This window comes from Diprion similis, chromosome 4 (assembly GCF_021155765.1).
Source record: "Diprion similis isolate iyDipSimi1 chromosome 4, iyDipSimi1.1, whole genome shotgun sequence".
NCBI lineage: Eukaryota > Metazoa > Arthropoda > Insecta > Hymenoptera > Diprionidae > Diprion > Diprion similis.
Window position 1 is genome coordinate 16,847,144 of NC_060108.1, and position 26,903 is coordinate 16,874,046.

The following is a 26,903-nucleotide window of genomic DNA, read 5'->3' on the forward strand; positions in this document are numbered from 1 at the left end:
CGGAACCGAAAGTACTCCGTAGTCGGCGAAAATGGTAGTGGTTGACGCAATCTATTCTGTGCGGAATGAAATTATTATACACTTGAATAGATATTTGTGTCGGTAAGGAAGAGCGCTTCACGCATCTTATAATTAGATTAGAGTCTAGGAATCCCGCCGTTAATTAAACCTTGCATAATTCGAGGTGGGAATATTGTTTGGATAAAGAATCGAAATGCTTCGGTGAATAAAGAAAGAGATGATGTCATGTGCGGAGTACAAAAAGAACGGTAGAAACCTGAGCGTCGCAAAAGAAGCAATCGTTGAGCGGCGCGCAATGGAAAAGTTCAAGACCACTGGGTCAAATTGAAGAAAATAATGATAAATCAGTGATGAAACGACCATCGCGCCATCGCCACTTTATTTACACTCTTCTACAACATTCCGGGTAATTATTGCAATGGAATTTTTTCATACTCGGTATATGACATATTCACAGGTATTGCCAAGATATATATGTTGTCTGAAAGTTTTGCAATCATCAGTTTTTTCTTCTTATCTCTCTTTCTTTCTTTGCGACATAAGTCTTGTTAATTTTTATTATTTAAATTAATATACCCTGATGTTTACAACATATAAATATATATATACAATATGTTCATCGACCATATTTTTCATTCGCTAAATGATATGTAATATCGATGACCTTGAGAGCAAATGAGAGGAGAAAAATCTAGCTCGTGGCTTGAAACGATTAGCTGGAACTAAAAACACGCGTACATCCGATTAGTTTCGCGTTATTGCGTTGCAGAGACAAATGGATAGAAGATAGATAGTCGAGTTCCTGCTTATGCAAATTATTCGCATAATAGATCGTACGTGAATTTTTCACTTATACACATATAAACGCACGGTGTGATTGCAATAATTATTTCTCGCATTCTCTCGTTCTTCAACAGCTGCTCTTAAGGGGACGTACATTTAGTAAGCAGAGCCAGCCGATGATCGCGCAATAAAAGAAACAGGCGTGATATAATGATAGGGAAGAAGAAGTTAAGGAGAAAAAACGTAAAAGAAGAAAAGGAATCGTGAACTCGGAACTCTCGACTCACCGTTGATATTCCAGGTCGCGATCGCAGATCGCAGCAACCTCGTTTTAAGCCCAGGGTATCCTCAGGGGCGTCACTATCACCTGTCTGAGTCATGTTAACCCCGAAAACGAAACGAAGAGAAAGAAAAGACGACAAATAAATGCAAGAAAAAAAGGAAAAAAAAAAACTACGGAGAAAAGGATTCTTCGACCGTCCGCCGATCTTCTTTATTATTAAACCACGTCTTTCACTTTGTAACCGTATAAATTCTCTCCCAGTAAGAACTGAACCTTTTCCCCCCCGCGGCAACGATAAAAAAGCAAAGAAAAATTACCAAAATAAAAAAAAAAAAAAAAAAAAAAAGAAGAAAAGAAAAGAAAAAATAACGAAAAGAAACCACCGATAACAGCAGCACAGTTATGAAAAAAACCACGAATACATACAAGTACACACACTTGTCACATCGAAATTTTATCCAGATGTTTTCCTCTATTTTTCGCGACGGTATAACGCCGCCAAAATCCACCGCGATTAACCGATTTCATTAACCATCACCGCATCTTGGTTGGTATTTGCCTCGCGATCCTCAGAGCACGAATAGCACGAATGACTAAAAATCACCGCCGTGCTATTCAACAACGTCGAGACTACTGGTGGACAGGGGACTTTGGTAACAGTGCCACATATCGCTTGGTTATCACTCCTTTCTTCTTCTTCTTCTTCTTCTTTATCCGACTTATCGTCGTCTCCTTGTTTAATTCCACGACCGATTTCTCCGCCTTTCGATATCTGTGTACTTTCCGGCTTCGGAAAAACAACACGCCTTCTACTGTCACACTTTAGACTACGTGATTCGTCTCAAAAATTCTATCCCGGACGCGCGATCTCCTCTCTTAATCGCGTCTCGGTGTCGACTGACTGTAGCTCGACGTCGCGACGCCCGTTTCTCCTCCCCCACTACTCGCGACGCGATTCGGTGGCGCCGCCGGCGGATCGCCTCCGCACTTAAACGTCCACCCCTCCGACTTGCAGCCGTCAAAAGTACCGCCCCCCCCCCCCTCCTTCCACCCCGCTGCGACGCTCTTTGGCACCCCCTCGCAAGCAAGACGCACTTACGCCGTCTGCTGTGGGGTTGTACTGTCGGGGGTGGAGGTGGGAAGGAAGAAATATTCGAAAGTAAAACGGCCGCGATGTGGAATTGTCAAAGACGCGAGAATCTGTTTCCGGTTTATTTCAAGGAAGTTCTGTCGCAGGATTAATTGACCGTTGGAAAAAAATGGAAATTGAAACATGGGTAGCTAGACTTGTTTTTCAAGTTTTATAAGTCGGTTCAATTTTTACATGTGGGCCAAGATATCATTGAACATGTACTCTTATATGGTAGACGAATTTTCTCATCGTTTTGAGAATGTTCATTGGATATTTTTTTTAATATTAATAAGGGTTTCGTCGATGTATTATAAACGTCAATTATTATGAGGTGCAGAGTGATTGAACGCGATGAGAATGTATTTTGCTATTAGAGAATTTCTTCTTATTCTTTTTATCCATCCTCTTTATGAAAGTAAGAGAAAAATATCTATGAAAACTGGACTCGAATTTAATTAATGCTTTCCTATCTTCTCCGTACTCGAATTTGTTTAATTGTTTTTTATTCTCCTTTCCTGTAAGTGCTTGAGCTGAATTTTCAATACCATCGCAATGCAATCGCGGTAAATAACGATTACACGCGTGAATCAACGCGTATAAAACCGAACGTATATATATATGCACCTGCGTCAATCCGGTCTCTTTTCATCTTCGATTCGTATTACCGGGGGTTCATATATTCTTTAATAAATGCAGCACTACACAGGTCAAAAGAGAACGAAAATAAAATAAAATAAAATAAAATAAAAAAAAAACCCTACAGAGAACGAGGATCTTGTGGGTGAAAAACGTTCGAAATTGTACTTTACCAGGCTTTGCTTGACGGACATTAATTTCCATTGTACATACAGAGTGTGTCCGTATGACCGAGAGGTAAAAAGATACAAAGAAACCATAAAACAGTCCACCGTCCGTCCAAATCTATGAATACACTTATCGCGGACGTGTTTCTTTGAAATAAGAAAAATACAGCCTGCAACAAAGCTCTCAAAGATCGTGCTTTAATATAACGAGACGAGATGAGATCTGGCGATACCTTCTATTTAATATCGTGTATGGATCGCTGCCCGTTTCATGCAGAGCATGCAGGGCATGCAAGCATGCATGCATGCATGCGCCGCGGTAGAATTTTTCTCTTTCCCACGATAAAAGCGGGGACCCCCTTTCTCCATGCACGTCTAACTATCCTAATCCACGTGGCTGCAGGTACACCTATTATTACTGTACTTGGACAGATTTATTCACATCTCTAATACCCCGAGAGTGCCGCTGCAGGTAAACACGTGACAGAACGAACGAGCAGCAAGGATACTGCAGCTCCGAAGCATTCGCATGCACGTAAACCACCGTCGTACCTTGAATTTTAATACAACTTTGCCTTAGTATGCTAAGACTCACTTGAACGGGGCTCTCCGAGGCCCTTGCGTATAACGAATTCCTCTCGAATCCTTTCGAGGGTAAACCTTTGACCCGAAGATAAGGATTCGTTGAAAAATTACTCGACTACAGGTGCATCGCACGGACTGCTTATCGCTTTCCAGTTCAATCCGAATTACTTATACCAATTATCATTACAATATAAAATACCAAATCGGTACAATATAAACTACATATTACAATATCTCTGAATTTCTAATTATACAAAGAAATGTTGAGATTCGTATCAGTTCCAGCCGAATCTTTGACCAAACTTGATTGTTTCGACTTTGAAAATTATTCGACGATCTTGTAAAGACACAACATTAATCAAGAGGGTTAAACTAATTGTGAATCCGACCTCGCGAGGTCCAGAGGAGTTGTTTTTTTTTTTTTTTTTTTTTTTTGGCACGGAATGGTAGAAAAAAATTCAGTATTTTGCATGGAGTATAAAAAAATAAAAAAAATGACAAAAACAAGCGCACCACTACAGTAGCTTCCGCGACTGAAAGGGTTAATCTCGCGATACACGTGGTAGCTGATGGCTCTGTTTATCTGGAGGTATTTAGCTCAATTTATCCGTTCATATTTTTACTCCATACTCGAGGACAGAGTCCTGAGAAAATTAAGAGGCAATGAGCTATGGCTTCAGATAGATGGATCAAAGGGTTTCGGTTATCAAGCTTCCTCTTTACGGCGCGGCTCCGAGACACTATCGTTTAGGTAGCTACATTGGCCAGCGGCGATAACGCCAGATGAGAGAAGAAGAAGAATAAGCAGAAGAAGAAGAAGAAGAAGAAGAAGAAGAAGGGAGTTTAAGAGAGCTGATTCTGGTTAGTTAACGTTCGTGACGTCATTACACGCCCACACATCGCTGTTTAACACACCTCCCCGTAAGGTATGGGTACCTAATACCTATCCACCTACATCTATACATATATGTAACTGATCGTCATTGTTACGCCGCGTTCATAATGAAATTTGCGGATCACTTTACGAGCTGACCGCGGATAGATTAGCCGTCCGGCTTTATGTTCATCTCCCTTTTCCTCTTTCTGTCTCGGCTTTCACACGATGAAATGTCTGCGGTGATACCCGGTTTTAATTATGTGTATACGTAAGCATAATCTTCGCGCTGTTTTCCCAGCGGTTTCACAATCTGATTGCTGAACTATATCTTGTTCAAGAATTCGGTTTAACGACAACGATAAATTGCAAATAAGAATTTTCAAAATTCATTAATTTGAAAATCGCTGGGTGTTTTTGTTGGTGTTTTCAGAATCTATGAGTGAAATTTCAAAAATATCATTTCCAGAAATACGAGATTCGTTCAGGAGTGGAAAGGAAGCGATATGAATGGGATTTTTTTTCTCTGCTGTAGGTTAAAAGCTTCTTTCGTCCTACTTTTTGGCACCGTATATACAATATACATATATATATATATATATATATGGGTGGGTACCCCATCGATCATAAATTTTTTTGGAGGCGTTTTCTGCCCGCCTGTTTGATTCCTCATTCGTCACTCGATCCGAAACCGTGAAATGGGACACAATTCGACGGAAGCCAGGAAATAAGGATACCGTCTATAATATATCCTCGCGTTGATAGTTCGTTCATTGAAATAGGATTTCTAGATGCAGCCTGCAATAATGCAGAGGCGAGAACAGACCGAAACCGCCGCAATAAAACGTCGGAGGTTCACCGCAGAAAAAAAGACGGAGAAATTTTTTTTTCGCGCTGGTACATTTCCGGACGATTCGTGAAAATAAAACGAAACAACCCCCGACTCAGCAATTCAAAGAATAATAACATTTTTTCAACCAATTTTCCCTCAACGTAAGAAGTATATATAATACATATATAATGTTCTACCTGGCCGGGTGCGAAAATCTGTGTGTTCGTACCTGCGGCGCTTTACGTAAAGCATAATTGCAGGTACGTGTACCTGCAGCAGGTACGAAGGTAGCTTTACGACGAGCGAGTTGAGAGGACAAAGCGCGAGGCGATGGTACCGTCACGCCTTTGGTTCTTCTAATGAATTTCAAAGTACGTTCAAATTCGTGCCCGAAAACCAATCGCGGTTGGAGTTGTAAAGTCATATATTTTTCGACCTCAAGGTGAAAACCTTTGCAGGTGGTCAAACAGAACCGATTTCAGGCCTCGCGTAGCTACGGGGGTATGGAATTTTTTTTGTATAATAGGACAATGAAGCTGAGAAAAAGGTTTTGAAAAACCAGTGAGTTGCCAAACGGAGAAAAAGTATTTTCGATTTGAAGCACTTTAATCGATGCAATTACTGAAGGTCTACCATTTGATTTTCTTTCACTTTCAATCGCCTTAAATTTGTATGGATTTTTTTCGAAAAATATATCCACTGAGACTTGATATTTTCACTCGTTTTTAGTCTCCCCTCTCTTATCCCAGATCTCGGGGTAGAATTTCTCCTATTTTCAGTAAAGAAAAACTTTCGCCGACTCTCATATCTCGGCAGAGAATCAACGCTTTAGCCAGTGTCTAAAAGGGAGGAACGGTGAATGAGGAAAAACCCTGCAGCCTAGTTTCTGGACCAAAGATCTAACTCAGATAAACGCCGACTAAATTAGAGTTTCTTAATTGCCAAAAAGGAGTCAGGTAGGGCTGAAGGCTGGATGAAGAAGAGAAAAAAGAGGAAAGAAAAAGGACCGCGTGAGGCAGGTGCACGGAGAAAATAGAGGGTTGCTGCAACGGTTACGCGTAGTTTAAAAATTTTCTGGTACAAAACCTGCCGCAACGTTTAGAAAAATTTTATGGAATTATATAAAAAATTATAAGGAAAAATACCAGCGTATGAAAATTGGGTGAAAAATATTCTTAAATTAAACTTCTACCTCCTATATAAATTAAAAACAGTAAAAACAAGTAAAATTGAAAATTTCTGCCGACTACCTGCACAATTCTCAGGTATACAACCGCGCGAAAATCGTGTGATTTACGGCCCCTTTGGAATTATTTTCATAGGACTGTTGAAGGGCGTTGCCTGTTTTGCTTAAGAATTGAAAAACCTAGGCACATATTAGCTTTTCGACGCATTACTCGGAGGCTTAAGATAACTTTTGACTCGATGTCTCCGATTCGCGTTACACAGGTACGTCCGTCACAAAAGGTCGTTGTAAAAGTTTAACTTTTCCTTTGGTTGCCGAGCGTAACACCGGTCTGAAAGCTACTGTGTCCGTTTAGCTTTTCCAGTAGTCCGTGGGGCAAATATTTTTCTAAGATTTCAAGATGGATTCTATAAAGGACAAGCAGGTCTGATTTCGGATGTTGGAAGGAGGGTAAGAAAATTATTTTCCTTCGTTCCGATATCTCTGTTATTGTTTCTCCGTCGTAGCACTCTATCGACGATGAATGAAAAGTTGATCATCGATTTTGGCGAGAGTTTAACGATTCAAGACGAATATATTCCGAATCGATGATTCTCCAGCTTTTTTCATTTCCCCCTTCCGCGTGATCTATGGGGAAGAAAGTTGCGTTTGTATACAGGCAGGATAAGTGTGCCCAGCTGATACGAATTCGATTCTTATTCAATACGAATAACGCTTTCCCCAGTTCAGAAGCATCGGTCAAACCGTTTCGCCATCGAAACTCCGACGACACCTGGTGCCTGCCTGCCTGCTTGCCTGCCTGCCTGGTGTCTGGGGTTTTCTTGTCCTTTCGTGTGCGCGTTTATACGTGCAGGAAACCAACACGAGGATCGAACAGAGGCGATATCAAAGTCGTTTGTAAAGCAAAAGAAAAAGCGAAAAGTCAACCCACCATGTCGTCAGGGGTCGTGCAGGCGACGGATATAGGCACACATTGCAGGTACGCGCAGGCAGCGCCCGAAGACTTTTTAAACACAATGTCCGCACATATCGAAGGACCTGGTGGCACAATGCGCGTGTAGATATTGACGGTCGTTGGTCGTCCTGCTGCAGGGAAGATTGTCGGCTGCAGGCTAAGGATTTCTTACCGATTCTCAACGTCCAACAATTCTCCACAATTTTGGTTATTTTGGGCAAGATCTGAATGCGAAGAGGCCTGACAAAGAGCCTGCAGGGCTCGGCTTATGTACACGCTCTGCACTCGGATGGACGCAGGTCAGAGTCCCCCTGCAGGGCGTGAGGTGAGAGAACCTGGCTGCACCTGGACTCGCATTTTATACCTGCGCTGCACCGCCGGAAATTTCGCCCCGCAGCTAACAGAATTAAGCACGATGTATCCGTGGCTCGAATATATATTCGTCGATGTGTGTCGACAAAAAACGGATCAATTTTTTTTTTTGTTTTCTTTTTTCTCATCCAACTAGTTACGTTTGAGAATTCCTGCCTGTAATCCTTCAAGGCAATTTTTACACGAAAAACGGAGGAATCGAAGCCCCAAATTTACGGGTTCTTCGAAGTCGCGATTGTTCACTAGACCTACAAATATGCGTTCATCGTATCGATTATACGATGAATTAATACAAATGATTTGGTATTCATGAGTTTACTGTACGCATTCTTTCCCTTAACCCCCGTTCTTCTCGACTAAAGAATATAAACGGTTTAGTAATCGTGACCAAGCGGAGCTCGATGAATCGTGTTTGTTATTCTGTGATAACCGTCTTGGCGTTACGTGCATTAAATTTTTATATCACTCACTCTACAATACAGGAATGTATACCTATAATGTAAATATATGTGTGCGTATCACCGCGTGTGTTTTAACAGAATCGCGATAACTACGAGTTTCTTGCCTTCCTGCACGGAACCTCGGTACTCTCGTAGTTGGAAAAAGAAACGATACGGCTTCGCAAAAAACCACCAAAGCGATAGAAATAGAATAAAAACAAAATAATAAAAAAATGGATGTCAACTTAAAATTTGGTGAAAATTTTACCACCGGCAGACCAGATTTTTGTCCGAAAGAAAATTATGCAGTTTCTTTTGTTCTTTGTTTCTTCGCAGAGATATTTAATCGCCAAGCTTGATATATACGATTGGAATAAAGAAGAAATCGGTTGATCGGTATTCGGGGGCGCCATGCATTAACACAACGGCGTGCAGCGTCGCAACGCAACGACGGGAATGACGTTATTCAGATTTGTCTAGCTGTGACAGAAGCACTTTATCACGGACCGTTTTAGCCACTCGTTGCCGCTGCCCCACTGAGCTCGACTGGTTATGCTCCTTCTCCCCAACCCCTTCTTCACTCCGCGTTCACGGGTGGTACGATTATACGCTATTTATGTTGCCTTTTTATCCTTTGATCCTAGATACGGGACGCCCGTGTCCCGCTTCGGATCTCCGCCTCATAGATCCCTTCGTTGAATTGCTCTGCAGATGCATGTGTGTTGCAGCTTCACTTAGCCGTGCCGTACACTCATAAAAATGTTTGGTTTTGACAGCGAAAATTCTGTTAGCGTCACTAAATTACCAAGTAAATAAGAAAATAAGGTAAACGTTGCGTCGTCGCGACCAAGATATATAGTTACTTACGATTAAATTTTTTTGCACTCGAGATAAGAATATTTTTGTGATATACTTGTGTAAAAGTTCGTTACCACAATTTTAACGAAACCCGAGTTTAAATTTGATTGGAAAATTATTTGGACAAGTTTTTTTTTTTTTTTATGTTTTTCTAAATATGTTTCGTTAAACAAGTAAGAAATTTTCTCTGATATTTATATTCCGCGGTTTTCGATATTTCTTTTTTTAAAGAATGTTTATCCTAATACCAATTATTTTTCATCTTATTACGGATCCTGGTTTTCTGCTCCTGCGGCAGGATATTCAAGGCAGGCTTCATCTGATCTCGAAAATTACGGTGTACACAACTGTATGTATATGTATGGCTGTTATCCTTCTAATTTGAATGCAGGCGGCGTTTCCTTTCTTGGGAACAACCGAGATTCCGGTTTTTGATACATCTTCCTGTTGGATCGTTATCAAATACCGAGCGTACCTGCTTGTCCCGTCCTATCCAGTTCGCCTCGACACTAGCGAGCGCCTTAATTTCTCAATATGTACCAACAAGAACTTCACAATCAGATATACCGCAGACTCATACCTGCGTTCTGGGATGCGACTCGTTCCTGTTTTTCTTTTCTCTCACAATTTTTAAGCCTGGTTCAAAGTCCGACTTATTTTTCCGCAATATTTCTTCTGTCTTCAAATTTTCTCATTTCTAATGTACAGCATTCACCTGGTTACACGACTAATTTTTCTCAACTTCGTCTTTTCGAACTTCGTTCCTCCGATCAAACAAGCGTTAATTTTTTGTAGTGGTACTTCATTAAAATCCCATTCGACGCACGCATGAAGTAAGCGTGGAATCTAATCGAGATTGAAATCCTGTGTACAGCTATACGCAGGAAGAAAAAAAGTGAATAAAGAGCCCCGCGTGCCGTTTCCTTTTCGAGATCGGAGGGTGGAAGATGGAAGGAGAAGGCTGCTGCAGGCGGGAGAATAGTTCTCAGGAAAGTTAACAATGGCTGAACAATTTGCGGGCATTCAAAACGCCGCGTCCCTTTTGCCGTCTCGAAGTACAAGGGATATATACATATACATATATATGTATAAGCAAGTAAATATACTGCACCAAAAAAGCAAGAAAGAAAGAAAAAAAAAGGGCAAGATATCACTGCTCGCTTACAACCTGCAAACTCTAGTCGAACTTTGTCCCCTTGCATAATTCAAAAATAAGAGTGCAAAAAAAAATTGGTCGATAATGTAGAGTTATTGGATAATGACGAACCTTTTTCAATCGCCATAACAGCACAGGGTGAAATTTGCGCTGCATCTTCGACCCTCGATGGGTTCGTGAAGCTGACGTGCCTGAAGCCCCGAGTTTTCCGCAAAGAGACACGCCTCCCATTAAAGGACACGCCAGAATGCGGCAGATGCGTCTGCGGCGTTAAATCGTTCCAAACTACTCTGGAGGGCATGCGTATTATAGGTGGAATCAACGCGTTTCTGCACGCTTCACTAGTTTCTAGTTTTTCCAAAACTTCTATCTCCATCGTTCATTTTCTTTCTTCTTTCGCCGTTCCCTCTTTATTCTTCGTCTTACGGTACACATCCGTGACAGTTTTCGAAGGCGTACGTTGGTCGGGCACGAGGGACTCCATATCCGTGAAAGTCTTTAGAATGTATTTACCTTTTTCCGTTTCATTTTCTTCTTCCTTTTTCCTTTTAGAATCCCGCCCCTAACGACAACGCGAGGAGCCCGATTTTTCTCTTCCAAAATCGCTATAAATCACCTGGCCAAAACGCGGCTGTGCTACATCATAATGGTTGGAAGTGAATGATTCTTCGCGGTGGATAAACAATTTTTAACAATACCGCGAGAAGGGCTCTGGCGTTACTGGAGGACGCTCAAATCTGTGGAGAATAAGCGAGGCCGAGAAAGAGAGAGAGAGTGAGAGAGAGTGAGAGAGGAACCGGCAACCGAGGACGCGCGGCAAGATTACGTCGGAGTGTTTACGACTAACCTAATTCTAATAAGATTCTCGTCAAGAGACAAGAGGGATTAATTAAGGATCTCTCGAAATGCCGGCGGCCCCGGGAGGCTCCCTTCCTCCCTTGATATAGCATAAAAGCCGCGAGCTATGGATTACCGGCATGTCCTCTGGAAGCAACGGATTGCCCAACGCTACAGAATCCTGACCGAGGTAACCAATACGGACTGTGTTATGAAATGCCGAGATTCGAGAATCATATTGGAATGATAAATAAACAAAAACAAAACCAAAGTGCAGTGCTTAATTATTTTCATTTCTTACCCTAAGTCAAGAATACAGGTTCCAGGTTAAAAACGAAAGTGAGTTTTCTGCTGTCACTGGAAAATTTAGTGAGTGTTGATAATTTTTTAATTATGATCACACGTATTATATTATTACAATTGTATTATATTAATACAATTGTAAATCGATATTGAAACTGCAGACAATTATAATTGCGCTAAATAGTAACTTGTACCCAATTTTTCTAGTAATTCCAACTACGCTCGAACCGTTACTGTAACGATCTAGATTTTACTAGAATGTTGTAGTAACTATAACAGATTAAATGTTTCTCAGTATAGTGTCAACATTGTCTCGCTTCTATTTTTGATCCGGAGAATCGAGGCACGAGAATCAGCGACTCCGTGGAATTGGGATGGTAAACTGTGCTGTGATACATGCGGACGTATGTGGTAAAATGCAGTATACATGATTGTTCAGAAAAATATTGCGCACACAGACCAACTGGTTGTCTATAGACGGGACAGACGACCCATAAAATTGTACAAAAAGTTTACGACTTTTGCAACGCGAGCGACTAAACTGCTTCGCTTGTAAAGACCTGCATTCGGATGCGGGAGAAAACAGTCATTCCCTCATGTTTTTCCTTGTTCCGCTAGAGCTGTTATCCCCTCCGAACGCTTTATGGTTTCTTTGTTTATTGGACGGTTTTTTTTTTTTATATTTATATTTCACGGTATTTTATTTTTGCAGTGTAAAAGATCGACCTAAAACTTTTTCCTCGAATTCTTGCTCTACCCGCGGCAATTACGCGTTGGAAAAATGAAAATCGGTGAACTCGTTTCGGAATTGAAACTTTCCAAAATCACTACAACGTATTATTCTGCTGTAATACACACAATTTTTTACAATTGCAAAGAGATTTTTCTTCCCATTCGGATACCACGTTTATCTGGCAATATTATAATGATCTGAAAAAAAATCCAGTATCTTTCTCAACGACTTGTATATTGAGTGGATTTTTTTTTTTTTTCTTTTTTTCTTTTTTTTGTAGAACGCTCATCGACGCTTTCCAGTTTGATTTTCAGTTTTCTCTTGCTCTTTCGGATCCCCGGCAGCGTGGCTAGAAACGAAACTCGACAGCAAAGGTTCGAAGACCGATTCGAATTAACGTTGAATGACATTACACGGGTCCAGGGGGTGAGAATGAATCAATCAAGAGACCCCTGGCAGAAAGGAGAACGGCCGCTCGGATGCAACTAGAATTAATGATTGCCTTTGTTGGCATGCCTGGCTGCATCGTTGGACCACGTCATTTGTATTCATAAACATCGGAGGCTCTAATGATCGCATCCGACATTCCCGTCTATACACGAGCATGTAGATAAGTAATATCAGTCTCGGGCCTTAAAATACCAATCTGAAAAATAACTCTCGATTAGTTTCCACTTGAGGGCTGAAACCTCTGCCCTCAATCAAACCAGCACCCAAAATTTTCGACTGGTCATATTTCAGTTTCATCTTCCCGCGGCTCCGATCAACCGGCAAATGATTTGTGTTAACGTATCATCGGGAATTTTCAGCCGCTGATTGATCATTTTTTTGGTCAATTCGACGAGTGTTGAGTAGCAAAAGTTTAGTGTATGAATAATTCAATACGAATTAAATAATGACGATCGACTCGATTTACCTTTAATTTTACAAGCAATTAGAGTCTTCTTATAATTAAAAATTATGGAATAGATCGATTAGAGGATCGATCATCATTCACTATCATTTTTTCAGAATCTCAAAGATGAGACTTTCTCAGTATGTTTTTATTTTTTTTATTAGGGTTGATTCAATTATTTTACAGTTTATCCTATCCCGAAAACTTGATGATTCAATTTTAAATTCACTAATCACTGTTAAAAATTTTGTGTAGTTTGGCATTAAATAGAATTTCGAAAATACCATTTTTCATTATTTTACATACTTCCAAGAGAAAAAAAAAAAGAAAATAGAGAATTTGAGATTTAAACCGGATAATTTGAACAATTCGATCCGTTTGAATTACTGAAATAATTTCAACTATTCATAATTCACAGACATAACTCAGAAAATTTAGCTATTCAAATTATTCAAGTTATTCATATTATCCGAATAGTCGAATATTCGATGCGCTACAACCGCTATCCGCACATTCCTAAAAAACTTGTTCAACGTAATTTCGAAAAGCTGTTGTCACGTGGCGTCTTCGAATTGTGCTCGACGTGTCTTACAGAGATATTAGGTAATATCTGTGCGTCCATGGTGAAGCAGGGCATTTTCGAGCCCCTGATGTGACTTTAATGTCCACGATATCGTCTCGAAGAAGTTCACCCTGCTCGGATATCAACACATTAGGAGATAGGCTCGGGGGGCGGCCTCGGCGTGTTCTAGGCTGTTATTCACAGGGCGAAAGGGAGGCTGGGGCAAAATCTTTCGAATTCGGAAGCTAGGCTCCTTCTTTTTCGCCTCCGCGGCTTCGTCTTCGTCCTCTCTTATCTCGCTCGGTTAATTTGCAAAATCGCAGACTCGTTGGGGTGCAACGGCGATTCTCCTCCGCCTTCTAGCCACCCCGATCCGTAATACATAAAGTGTAAACACTCCGCCTCTTTCGCCCCGGCAGACTGCTTCTCATTTTCCTTCTTCATCATCTTCTTACAGAGTTGTATAAATTGTGTACCGTTGAAACGTCATTTCGTTCATTCTGGGTTTATCAGTGACGCGGGGGGGTAAACGACCCGGCAATGATTCGACAAAATGGCCGCCATTTAACACCCCGTAAACAAGAGAGAAGGAAGAAGAATAAAAATTTCAGACGAGGCTGGAAACGTCGATAATACCTACGAATCTCGAATGAAATGAAGTAAGAATGTGTGTATAATAACCTGGTTGAATTAGTGGAAAGAGGAAAATGTAACGGAGGTTTGGTTTGGTAGATAGGCAGCATTAGTTTGTAATAGTGCTTGCGTAAGCGACTGTCTTTTAGCGATTAATTAGCAAACATTTAAGTAAATTAGACTCATTAGGTCTCCGCTTTCCATTGGCAACCAGCAATCGGTCTTGCTTTCAACTTCCCACGGTCTCTGGCCAATTATCTTGCTAACGATAACGCCTGAATCCTTTCTTTAATTAATTTCCAAGGATTTCACCGACGCGCCACGACGCTACGAGAAAATTGCACCCTGGCTCTTGTTCTATACCACCTATTTTGACTTTCCTACTCTCCATTCTAGGTCCGTGGTACGCTGCTAGGTACGTAGTTACTAGCTTTTTCACCTCCGAATGGAGGTAATTTCTTTCTCCATGAAAACTGTCTTCTTCTTTTTCCTTTCCTATACTAGCTTCTTCTCATCCGCTTTTTCTTCTTCTTCTTCTTCTTCTTCTTCTTCTTCTTCTTCTTCGGCATACTTTGCTTTTTACTTGTAATAACGGTAATTAAATTCAACTACTGCATTCGATCTCTTTTCTTTTATAACCTCTACTGGCGAATTTTACACGATCAAATCATGCTCGAGCTACTTCATCACATTTTCACTTATATTTAAAAACTTCTGTCGTTCTTCATTTCTGTTGCATTTTCCGCACCTCAAGCTCGATAACGATGCATTTTTCCCCTGGAAAACCATGAATTTTGGCAAGCTTTGACATCTCCAAAAGCTGTTCAGTTTATTCGAATAAAATATTCCGGCAATAAATAACGAGATCCAAGGGATACAGGCTCTAAACTAGTTGGGGTAGAAAAGTTGACTATAAAAATGTTTTCAGCAAGTGTGTAAGGCATGATTAAAGGGGACGGCGGTGAATTTGATAGTCTAGCAGATTTCTGCAGGGTATAAAATGCGTGTTAGGTACATTCCCGAGTATATATAGATGGAGAGTGTTAAATATCTATACCTAGGTTATAAGTATGAAAATACAGCAGCGATAAGACTGTGCGATTAGGGGGGAAACATGGCTGCTCTTACATTTAACGCCCCCTCGTATAATTACCGCCGCGAAGCAGAAAGATAAAAGCAAGGAAAAGAATTCTTTAAAGAGACGGTTCAAGATGGCTCCCCTGCAGCGGAGAGAAAAATTCCTCGCCAATCATTTTCTCATAAAAAGCTCACACTTTACTCAATTATAACTTTATTCTAGTTATAACCTGGTGTTAATCCCGTCCGTACGTAAATTACTTAAAGATTTTCACCATGAAGAAATAGCAACTTGACAGGATTGAAGTTGGCTTTAAATAGTCATTCGGAGTGGAAAGTTTGCCGCGCGGGATCGTCCTAATATTTAATTTGATATTGAATGATCGAAAACAACTCAGGTTATGATAACCGAATATTTTAGCTGTATACTACGTTATTATATTAGACGGTTTTCATTTTTTTTCTTCCACAGTCTCGCACACACTCTTAGGTATCTATACCCACCCTGTAATACACCGGCCTTCCGCAAAAGCTGAGAGGCTTTTGAAATAATAATGAAAAGGCTATATCAAGGGTATAATTTGAAATTGCCAGAGGACTCTTTACAACGAGCCGAGTCGACTAAATTGAGTGCGATTTGCAAACGCTAAATTCAACAACGTAACTTCGGTCGACTTGTTACCGCTGGTATTACAGGAATGGGCAAAGGAACACTGGCGCAAGAGAGAGAATGAAGAAGAAGAAATGAGAGTAAGATGAAATATATATATATATATATATATATATATATTATATATACCTGCATGTATATTACAAGACAATCGAAAGCACAGTAACATTGAGGTACAAGTAAAGTAAGTGCGTTATTCTTTCGGATACTTTTTCTTTTCCATCCACTACCAAGAGTAAAGTTCTCCGTAGATTGACGTGATTGAAAATAGAATTAATTTGGGTTCTCGAAAAATCGGGGCAAAGAACTTTGTCTGCAGTTAGTCTGCGCAGAATTGAAGAAGCATCGCATTCCCTGACTTCGCTAAATTCCAAGCGATTCGGGTCGGAAAAAGATCGGTTTTCCCTCGTCGAAAATAGACCTAACGAGACGCCGTCGTCGTAATTTCGAGATCTTGAAAAGGGCTTACAAGAATCGAGCAAAGAAGTGTAAAATTGTAAAAACACCTCTGCGCAAAGCCGAGTTTGGTGGAATAAAGGTGCAGGGTTATATTACGGACCAGCCTCGACTGTTTCGCAGGTAGAATAGGTACGTTTTATATGCATCTGGCGTAATAACGCTTTTCCCGGAAGTCGGAGCTGCTGTACACGCGTGTGTGCGTGCACGGCCCTGATATTACAGGAAGTAAAATATCGACCCTTGGAGCGCAAAGCTTGGCGAACCGAGTTTCTCTGGGAGTGCTGCGCACTTTTGTAGATACCCTGCACATACGCGTGTAACAGCTTTAACTCAAAATTAAGTACGCGAAACGAACGACAGGAAAAGCAGGAAAATTCCACATGTTACGAACGGCGTCTCCGTGCGGCTCTGCGTTATGGGGTGCCAGAGAAGAAACATGAAAATAAACATAAATAAGTGAATAGTGGCCGGAAATTTTTTGTTCCAATTTTTTTTGTACGTTTTTTTTATACCACGTTTTACGACCTTCCATCCTCGAAATTCTGCCCCAATCGACTGATCGTTTTCCCACCAAAATATGATACCTGAACCTTCTGCTTTATTGTTCTATTCTGGGCGCTTGTAATTTTTCTAAACTGCAAGAGAGCCTAAATTTTACCGCCTTTGCACTATGTCGAAAAACAATGAGGAATAATAATTATCTTTCAGGATGATCTTTCGCTTGAAAGGCATTGGGAAAAAAAAAATTATTTTCAGAGTTAATTTTAAATCGAACAGAAAAAAAAACGGAAAAAACCGGAACACCAGTTGTTTCCAAAGTGCAAAAAAGAAAAAAAAAGGAATACCATGACGTTTTCGGTACGCAGAAAATTTTTTTTATTCCTTCTCTTTTAATGCACGCAGAGTAACTGCGATTTAACTAACGTCATATCGACGAACGTGATGCATATCATATTTAAATGGATTGTATACGAACGTAAAATTTTTATTCGCTTTCCCGTATGATGGCAGCGTGTAGATCAGTCCAGTGAAAAACACTGCAGACTGTGAATGCAGAAACGCAGAGCGAACGACACTAGCGTAAATTTCATTTCATCGTTCTGCCTACAGCATAGAGGTACACATACATGTATGTATATGCACAACCACACACACGCACACACGCGCGTGCATGGATGTCATAGAACCAGGGATGAAAATCATTCAGCCATAGGGACGGAGAAATTGAATACTCTTCGCAATTCGATGATACGCGGGGAAATCATAGGCGATGAGAGTGGAGTCATAGGTATGTGTGTGTGTGTGTGTGTGTGTACATATATATATGGATACGTATACATAGGCGAGCGTAGAGTATATATACGCGGGAAATGCACGAAACGCCCAATTTTGCGCGTTTAATCGTTTTATTCAACTATAGAGGTATGTATGGATCGTAATCCGATATCCCCGGTTGTAGACAACTTCCGTCGCATATTGTCACGCATTGTTTTGTGATTGGCTTGTGAATGTCACTCCGATAGCGGTGGGGTTTCCCGGGGCATTGTGCGACTATTATACTTTCAAAGATGAATAAAAAAAATCCCCTTTACATACTCCGAAAGAAATTAACCATAACGATCGGCCCGCAAGAGAAACGCCGCGGGTATCAATTATATATACATATATATATATATATATATATATATATATATATATACATACATGATAAAACGATGAAAATCTCTATTAATATTAGAAAACGTTTGCGTGGTTAAGGAGGAGTAGGAGATGAGAAGAAAAGAGAAAGAGAGAGAGAGAAGAGAACAACTGGGTTTTCGAAAAAAAATTTACGAGCATCGTCAAATTCGATAGAAACTGAACGTGCTGTACGTCTTTCCTACTTCTAATCAGCGATACATCAATTCAAATTAGAGAACGTCATATTTCATAGCTAATTTATACGTTAGCAGAGAAAGAGAGTGAGAAAGACAGAGAGGGAAGGGAGGTGGGGGGTGGGGGGGCGAATGAGGGTTGCAGGGTTTAGGAACCCCGTGGCGTGCTCCTCCCCCAACCCCCTAACCGGCACCAACGACAAGCGAGGCGTGTAGGTATTATACCATTCATAATATAAGTGTGGGATGGTTGGAAAATTTAGGGAGAGTGTAGAAGAGAATTAAAAAGGAAGACTGAAAAAGAAAAGTGCCGATGATGAGCCGACCGACAAAGCAGTTACATGCGAAATCATCTATGAATAATAAATGGTGTTCGGTCTGGTTCGTCGTCGGGGTTCGATTTTACAAAGGCGACACCGCAAATGGTACGAGAAACGGCGGATTCAATTTGTGTGTAAATTCGGTTGATTCTTCAGACCCTTTTTACCCCCCGCACTTTCACCCTCCTCTGGAAACGATCGACGAGGTGGATCTACGTTTTTCCACTATTTCACTTGACGGTACACACAATTTATCATTGCAAAATTATTCAACCGGTATTTTGTTTTCTAACGGTATACCTACTCCTGTTTCACTATCTCATATACTCTTCCTAATTCGCGAGCGATGAGGGAAATTTTCAACGGCGTTTTTCAGAATAAAATCACGTATATTTATATCGATAAGTAAATTTTTCTTACCGTCGTCTCGTCGACGACGTTCGTTCAACCGCGATACCGACGTACTTGAAAAATGGAGAGAAATGGTTGTTTCGGCACGTAAAACCAGAGCTGCGGTTTGAGGAAAACGGTAAGGAAAAAAATATAAGAAATGAAACTAAAAATAGCGATAAACATTTTTGTACGAAAAAATCATTCGTATTATACGCCACAAGATCGGTGAAAAATTTCGCCAAGGAACTTTCTATCCGATTTTCATCTATATCATTAGTTACCAAAGTCAGAGAAATGGTGGATTGCTCTAAGAGAAACGGAAGAAAAAAAAAAAGAAAATAGCAAGAAATAAGTATACGAGTGAAAAGTGTGGCGAGAAAGATTTCCCGCGATCACGTGATTGCGATAAAACATCTACCTAGATGATGTATGAATTCACTGGTGTTTATTCCATACCAAGGCGTATTTCCATCCCCCAACTTTAAATCGGCTAACGCATTATCCCGACGAATCTCTTCATACTCCAAACATTCATATACGAAAGAGTGACGCGGATGAAAAAAGATGTAAAATAATGTATATATGCATGCACACGTTTATTCGCAAAGAAATGTCGTATAAAAATTCGAACCTGCGTTGCATGTACGCGTGCATTTTTACCCCGCACATACGCTCGCGTGAACGAACGTAATCCAAAGCTGGAATCGATTTTGGACTCGAGCAAATACACGCCAGCCTCCGTTCCCGTTTTCTCCCCTTCGCTCCGCCTCGCGTAGGGTACGTAGAGCACTTGAGCAGCCCCCCTTTGCGCCAAGATGTTCCTCCCCTCAGCCCTTAGAGCAGACCCGCATCCGCGAGGGTTTTTCGAGGCGGCAAAGAATCCAACGCGGCGTTCCTTTGCAGGGGTGACTAATGCAACGCGATACCTACTACTCGGTGCCTGAGAGTTCTTCGAAAACCGTATTTAGGTACAACGCAGGAGGCAATTTTATAAACTCGACGAAAAATCCTTGGATCGCAATAATTTCGCTAATATCCTTGCCGACACGTTTTTCGACGACTCATTCTCAGTTTAACTCGCGAATTTCGTGCTAATATTATTCAAACTCGCAAACTTTCGTTCTCACCCCTCGCAGATTAATCGTTGAGACACACACACGCGTGTATAACACAGCGGCATATGCGAATGGGCGAATCAGAAATGCATCCGATATATCAGCCGCGAAATCGGGGAAAAGCGAAATCACCATGTTTTCAAGGCGAGATTCTGAAGGGAATCCAGGGGTTGGGTTCCTTGTTTTCGGGGGAAAAGAAAATATCTGCTGAACCAAGATATTTCCAGACTGCACACCATCAGCGGTCGCATCGTCTGCATATATATCCGTATACGGAGGTGTAAGTAACATATTTATATACCTTATACTCCGGCCTATGCGTATCGACTTGACGCGGCATATTTCATCCCTTGCAACGCGCCATTGACCGCCCACCGACATATGTTTTTACGGCGGGTCTAGCGACCCACCCCCCTTCACCCCTCCTCAAAGCCCGACCATATCTGTCGGTGGGTATCAAAGTACGAAAGTTTCCTTACGGGAGACCCGTAGACCCGATATTTCACCCTGTTCACCGAGGTGACCGGGACAATCGTCATCGTCACCGTCATCCGACGAGGGTAAGAAGGTATATATAATTTTCTTCAAGCCGATAAAACCCCCTTTGCCCGACATTTTTTGCTCAATTTCAAAAATTGCCTCCCTTCTGTTTATTTTCATCATCCCGCATTCGTATGACTCTTTTTCCAACCCTAATCGTTAATATCATCCTGGTAGGTGTCTAGGAATCACGAAAGAAGAGCGTCATATGGATTCAGCGAGAGGTTCGGCTCGACGACTCTGCAAGTCTAGATCTTCCAGGATGAAATTTCAATTTACGTACTTCTTCTTTCCAACTCTCTTCCGGACGATACGTCTTACCTTTTCATCCCCTTTTCCTCTTCTCTATTTCTCTCTATTTCCCTATTTCTCTCGCCGCCTCGTCCCGCCCACAATCTCATCGCTGCACACGCCGACTTCTTTTCGAAGGATCGATATCCATCCGGAGTTCAACACTCGTCAGACCCTTCGTGCCCTTCACGTGCGAAATACACACCGATTTCCCCCAGAATTGTTGCAAGCATATTTAAGTTCATAGACTTCGCGGCGGTTTTTACCCAAGCAACTTCTCCACCCTCGTACCGTCAATACAGTAGTAAAAATTTTCCGCTGTGGATTGACGTCGATGAAAATGTTATCGATAATTTTTTTGTATTCAAAGAATATTTTTGTTTCGTTCTAAAATTACTAAATTGGAAAAAGAAATGCCTGAAATCACTGCCGTAGTCCTCGGAATTTGATGAATCTCGATTTTAACATGTAGATTACGCTTGAAAAGATGGGTAAATTGAAGTATGGATAAGAAAGAAAAAAGAAGAAGAAGAAGAAGAAGAAGAAGAAGACATCGTGTTATCTATAAATTCCCATCAAACACGCGAGTTCTCCGAATATCGTGGTATTCGAGTTGTACCAACCCCAAAACGACCGTTTCTCTGCGGGATCCAAGCGCCCAAGAGAAAGAAAAAAAAAAACAAGCAGAAAAATGAAAATCATGTCTCCATGCCCAGGGCGATGAAAAATTAAAGCGTTCTCGGAATGCGAGCCTACCGGTATATGCGATCACCGGAACACCATAGAAATTTCATCGGCACCTTTACCTACACTTTTCGCGGTGGCGTATACTCGCATATAAATCGGCGACGGCCTGCCGAAGGAGCCGAACTCGTCCTCGAGGTCGTGGCCTCACCCCGTCCACGCGTCGGTGAGGGTTCTCTCCTCGACTCCTGGTTCCCGCCCTTCCCCCTTCCCCCTTTGCCCTTCTCCCGTTTCACGTTTCACGTTTGACGTAACTCCCTCGGGAGCAGCGCTTGCCACCATCGTCGGGACAAAGAGAGACCTGCAAAGAGTAGCTGATACCGCATTCATGCAGCGAGGTTCGATTGCATGTATGTAGATATAAGGCATCAGACGTGCTCTTGGGTAATACGCAACGATCCCCGCCTCTCATCTTCCGTCTGCAATATTCTTTCTATCCCCGAAATGTGGAAATTTTCAAGTCCGTGATGATCGTTCCGCGGATAATGAAAGGGTGAACTAAACCGAACGAGAAGTACATACATACGTGCATCGCTATCCGTTATCATTTAGGTACTTCGAGCACTTTGTACTTCGCAAGTTTAACAGTAGACGAGAATTCCACACCAGTGAAGACTCGTTTCCCAACGATTAGTGGCAGGTAATCATCGTTTTTTCTCCTCCGGAGAGAAAATTTCTGCGGAGAAATGACGCCCACTTTTTTTCGTGTATCGATATTCCTCCTATAAAAACTACGGTTGTGACACGTTTTCGGTATTAACGGGTAATACACCGAGTTCAGTGTATCGACTTGATTCCGAGAGACGCCGATTGTCCAAGAATAACATCTTTGCTATATCGTGCAATAGTAGCTGTAAGTTTATCGACGCCTAGTTAACGACCGAAAAAAATTATCGGAAATATGGAATTCCATAAAAAGAATTCCGCGGTCACCAGAAAACTTTCCACCCTCGTTATTCCGTCCATGATTCATTGAAATATTTCAAGACGTTCCTGCACAATTTCCATAAAAATCTACGTTACAACGGGGCTATTTTTTTCACCGTGAGGTGAGAATGAAAGAACGAAAATATATCGAAGGGGACGTAGATTACGCGTTTCGCTTGTAAATTCGAGCCACTGACAGACGGTTCCCGGCGGACTGAGGAATCGGCATGAATAACTCGATGCCGGGTTCATTCTTATCAGGTTCCGGTCGGGGCTAGCGGGCACGCGTGCCATCCATCAATATCTGACCCTCGTTAGCTCGGAGTGTTCATAAGTTCAAAAAATGCGGAGGCAGAGCGGTTGATAGGAATAAAGATGCAATATCACGGTGATCAATCTCTGGCCGATGATCAACGGGCCTCAAACAGCTCGTGCTGCGTGATCATAACACCGCTGACGTCCACCTCACCCCCCGGCTGTGTTACACGCGTAGGGTAGGTAACTGAAATCCGAAGCATTCGAGGAAAACTTTACCCCGAAACATCGAATTTGAAGGGACGTGACCGAGTTCCCAGGTGAGCTGCCGATACGCGCGACTTTTTCGCGGCTTACCGGTTCGTTTTACACAAATTTATGCATTCCCTAAACCGTTTCGGCAGGGATGCCGCACCTTCTTCCACGATCCATGCAGACACCCTCTCTATATACGTCTGTCGGTGGCTTCGAAATGCATGTATGTATGTATATCTGAAATCCGCAGGAACAGCGAAATAGCCTCTAAATCTAACCCATGGCAGGCTAATAGTCTAGCAACACTTTCCCACCGAGTTCATTCAAGATGGCGTTCGCAGTATATCATGCCACCCGTTTTCGCAGAGAAGATATCGTCTCCCCGTTCTCGCATACGCGGTTGGAATAGCTTTTTTTTCTCTCTCAAGTTTCTCCCACATTTTTTTCACGAGGATTAATTTCGGTTTTTCTCCTTCCACTTTACCTCCTTCTTCTTCTACATTTTTGATTTCCTATGCATATAACCTTCGCTTCTTGCTCTACGTGTCTGCTCTCAGTATGAAGAATACGTTTATGCGCAATCGAAGGGATTTTCACTGCACTATCCATGTGCCATATGGCCCTTCGTGAAATTCTATTTACATAGAATATACTTATATAATATACGCATATACTTACTTGCCGTATACTTATTGCGGTCAGATTGCGGAGTCTGTCATATGTACAGAAACCTGTTAAGATCGCTCTGTGCCAGATGCCAGATGATTTTACTCATGCAGACAGAATAATCGAGTAGATTTCTGTGAAAGAGACACGAAGGAAGCATATAGCAGAGTAAAATTCGTTTCGGCGACCTTTTAATCCAAATTTAACGCGTACCTCGACCAGAACCGGATTCGAAAAAACAAAGTAGTTGAAAAAAAAAGAAAAAAATTAAACAATCCGTTCGTGTGAATAATACACGGGGTTGGACGTGCCACGAGCAAAAAAATGAAGACGAGGATGATGAGACAAAAAAACAGTGTAAACGGCTTACTTTTTATACCTCCGAAGAATTCCATCCGTGGAAGGCACTTTTTTCCTCTCCCCCTCTCTCACACTCTCATTCGGTATCCCTTGCCCCATAATTTGATGCAGTCGGTGTATAAGCGTGCAGGCTTTTCAACGATATGACGAATATGAGATGTTAATAGGAGCCTGAAAGCTGGGGTGGTGCGAAAGGAGGGTTGATGTCGGGCAGATGCCGCAAGTAGACGCGAAGGATTTTAGTGACTGTCGCTCCGTAGCTAGTTTGCAGCCAAACATCTTACACGTCTTGTCGACACACGCGCGTTTTGTACACATGTGTGTAGGTGAATATAACACGTTTTTCGACCTCAAGTGGCGACATCCTAACGGGTGATGTCGGTATTTCAGCGGGCTAGAAGACGGTATTGAAAAACTAGTTTAACTTCAATTAATTTCTCTGGAAATTGAAATTGAAATTGAAGAACAAGAATTAATAATTGAAAAGATATAATTCTGAATTTCAGGTACGAAAACGATGTTTGAAAAATTGGTGTTACTTGGACAGGAATTTTTATTTTTGAATACCGAAAACACAAAGAGAGTAAAAGAACGGGAAGCAAAAGATTCAGAGCAGCCGTGACATGATGAACGCGTGCGGGTTCATTTTATCGATTCGGAAGGGGTTTGGTTGTGGAAAATTGTCTGGATGAAAAATTAGTACAAAGCGACGCTCGAGGGTGTGTTTAAAAATTGATTGCGTAATCAGGTTGCGAGAGCGTTTAATTTCAACTCGTCAATATTTACACTCGACCTCGGCAGGTTATGCGGTTTATATCAGCAGATGAATTAGAAGCGGCTTTGTCTCACGTAGCTAATTTACCCGCTGCACCGCCGAGAGTTTTACACCGTGAAGGGAGAAGGAATTAAAAGAGGGAAAGAACGAAGGAAAGAAGGCAAGATTTGCCATCATTCAACGCGTTATAATTCCCTCTCAAAACAACGAAACGCCCTCATTCCTATATACAATGTACCTATATATACATATATATTATATATATCTCGACGAAAAGTGTAAAAAGTATACGAAACGTGTGAAAAGTGTGAAAAGTTTGCTTTGATTTATATACAAGCGGTTTATTTCCTTATTTCATATTTTTCCCTCCACTTCGTTTTCTTTTACATCCTATTTATTTTCATATTTTTTAATACCAAACTTACGGAATAAAAAGAAAAATTCGCTTTTCATCGCGTGTTTTTACTTACGTTCAATTTTTCCACCTATCGACACCGAAGTGAAAAGTTTCAACTTTCGGGAAAACAAATTCTTGGATCAAAAATAAAGCAGACGCTGATCTGACGTTTTCAGACTCAAAGTGCAGCGGGTGATTCTAAGCTTGAAAAGTTACAGACGTCTGCAGACATCATACATCGTGATTATTATACGCGGCTGATTTCCTCCTTCATCCCCTAAATTCTCGGTTCCCGGTTCCCTGCACCCGGCATCGAACTGTAAACGGTTAGCAGAGAGCGATTCGCAGGGTTCAGCGAGCACCGTACACAGACACACACACGCATAACCGACCGTAAATATGCTTCTTGTGTTTGCTATTCATTTCAGAGGCACGCGGGCATCACGCGAAGAATTTTGACGGTGATTCGAAACGGCGGGTAAATTGGCCGAGATTTTTTTATTCATTTTTTTTCTCTTTGTATTTCAACCCTAGGTTTTCCTCTCTTCCGTTTTCTTTTCTTTTTTTTTTTTTTTTCTTTTTTTCTTTCATAATAATATTTACAGGTCAGGATCTTCTCCACACATCGAAGGCACCGACCAAGGCCCATGGGATGGGTATACCGGGAAATCGAGTTCACATTGGCCTTACCTACCGCACCACGTATATATACATCCTTGACCCACGTATATATACACAACCAGCTTACGATTAGAGGGAAAATTGTTTTCCCGAGAAAATCGAACTTCCTTTTTCGACACTGTTTTATGATAAAAGGACTTATCCTGTATTAACGGTATTTCCTTGTTTACTAATTTTTTCATCATTTCGTTTTATTTCTACAATCATTAGGTACTGTCATTTTCATGGAAAGACGTTAATTAACGAAAACCTACTTTGTTGATCTGAACTCGATTTCATTATCCCGGAAAATGTGATTATTCAAAGATTGGAAATTTTACTTGTCGTAAGGAAAAAGGAAAAAACGAAAAAATACTCTCCGCTACAGAAAACGAAGAAAAGAACGTTTTTTGGTTGAGTACAGCTATCATACCCGTAACACCGTCGTAATTTTCTCCTCATTTCGAAAATTCTCTTCGGCCAGGAGCGCTGTGCCGTGTACCTGTCCATGTACACCCATATAGGTATACATATACAGGAGATAAACTTTTGGGGTGGTGAGTTTCGCGTAATAAGTAATAACCACCGCTGCTAATATTCCGAGTGTAATTAGAGCTTAGCTAATTATATGCTAACGCACAGAAACTTAGACTCAATTTGAAATTTCTCAGAAATTTCTCTGCGTTCGTTACCCAGTGGATTCTGCACCTTTAATGAACCGAAAACAAGCTTGTCGCGTAGATATCTCAACGGAAAAAGCGCGGAAAAAAGAAGCCTTGATTTTCATACAAGAATTAATAATCTCGCAATCAACGATATATGCAACGCATATACTCTCAATGATCGAATCTATCAGCCTCCATTTCTATCTACAGTGAACAT

At 41.3% G+C, this 26,903-nt stretch overlaps 1 protein-coding gene across 3 annotated transcripts in view; it reads right to left on the bottom strand.

Annotated features, from left to right (window-relative positions):
* The window catches only part of LOC124405186 (leucine-rich repeat-containing protein 4B-like), a 227,192-nt gene that overhangs the window by 30,128 nt on the left and 170,161 nt on the right, over positions 1–26,903 (bottom strand). The window contains exon 1 of one of the 3 annotated variants that reach the window (XM_046879874.1): positions 1,092–1,384. The exons of the other annotated variants lie outside the window; for them this stretch is intronic. Within the exon in view, the coding sequence (XP_046735830.1) occupies positions 1,092–1,184 (93 nt within the window). The 5' untranslated portion in view covers positions 1,185–1,384. Of the gene's footprint in view, positions 1–1,091; positions 1,385–26,903 lie in introns of those variants that run through there. 3 annotated transcript variants of the gene reach the window in all.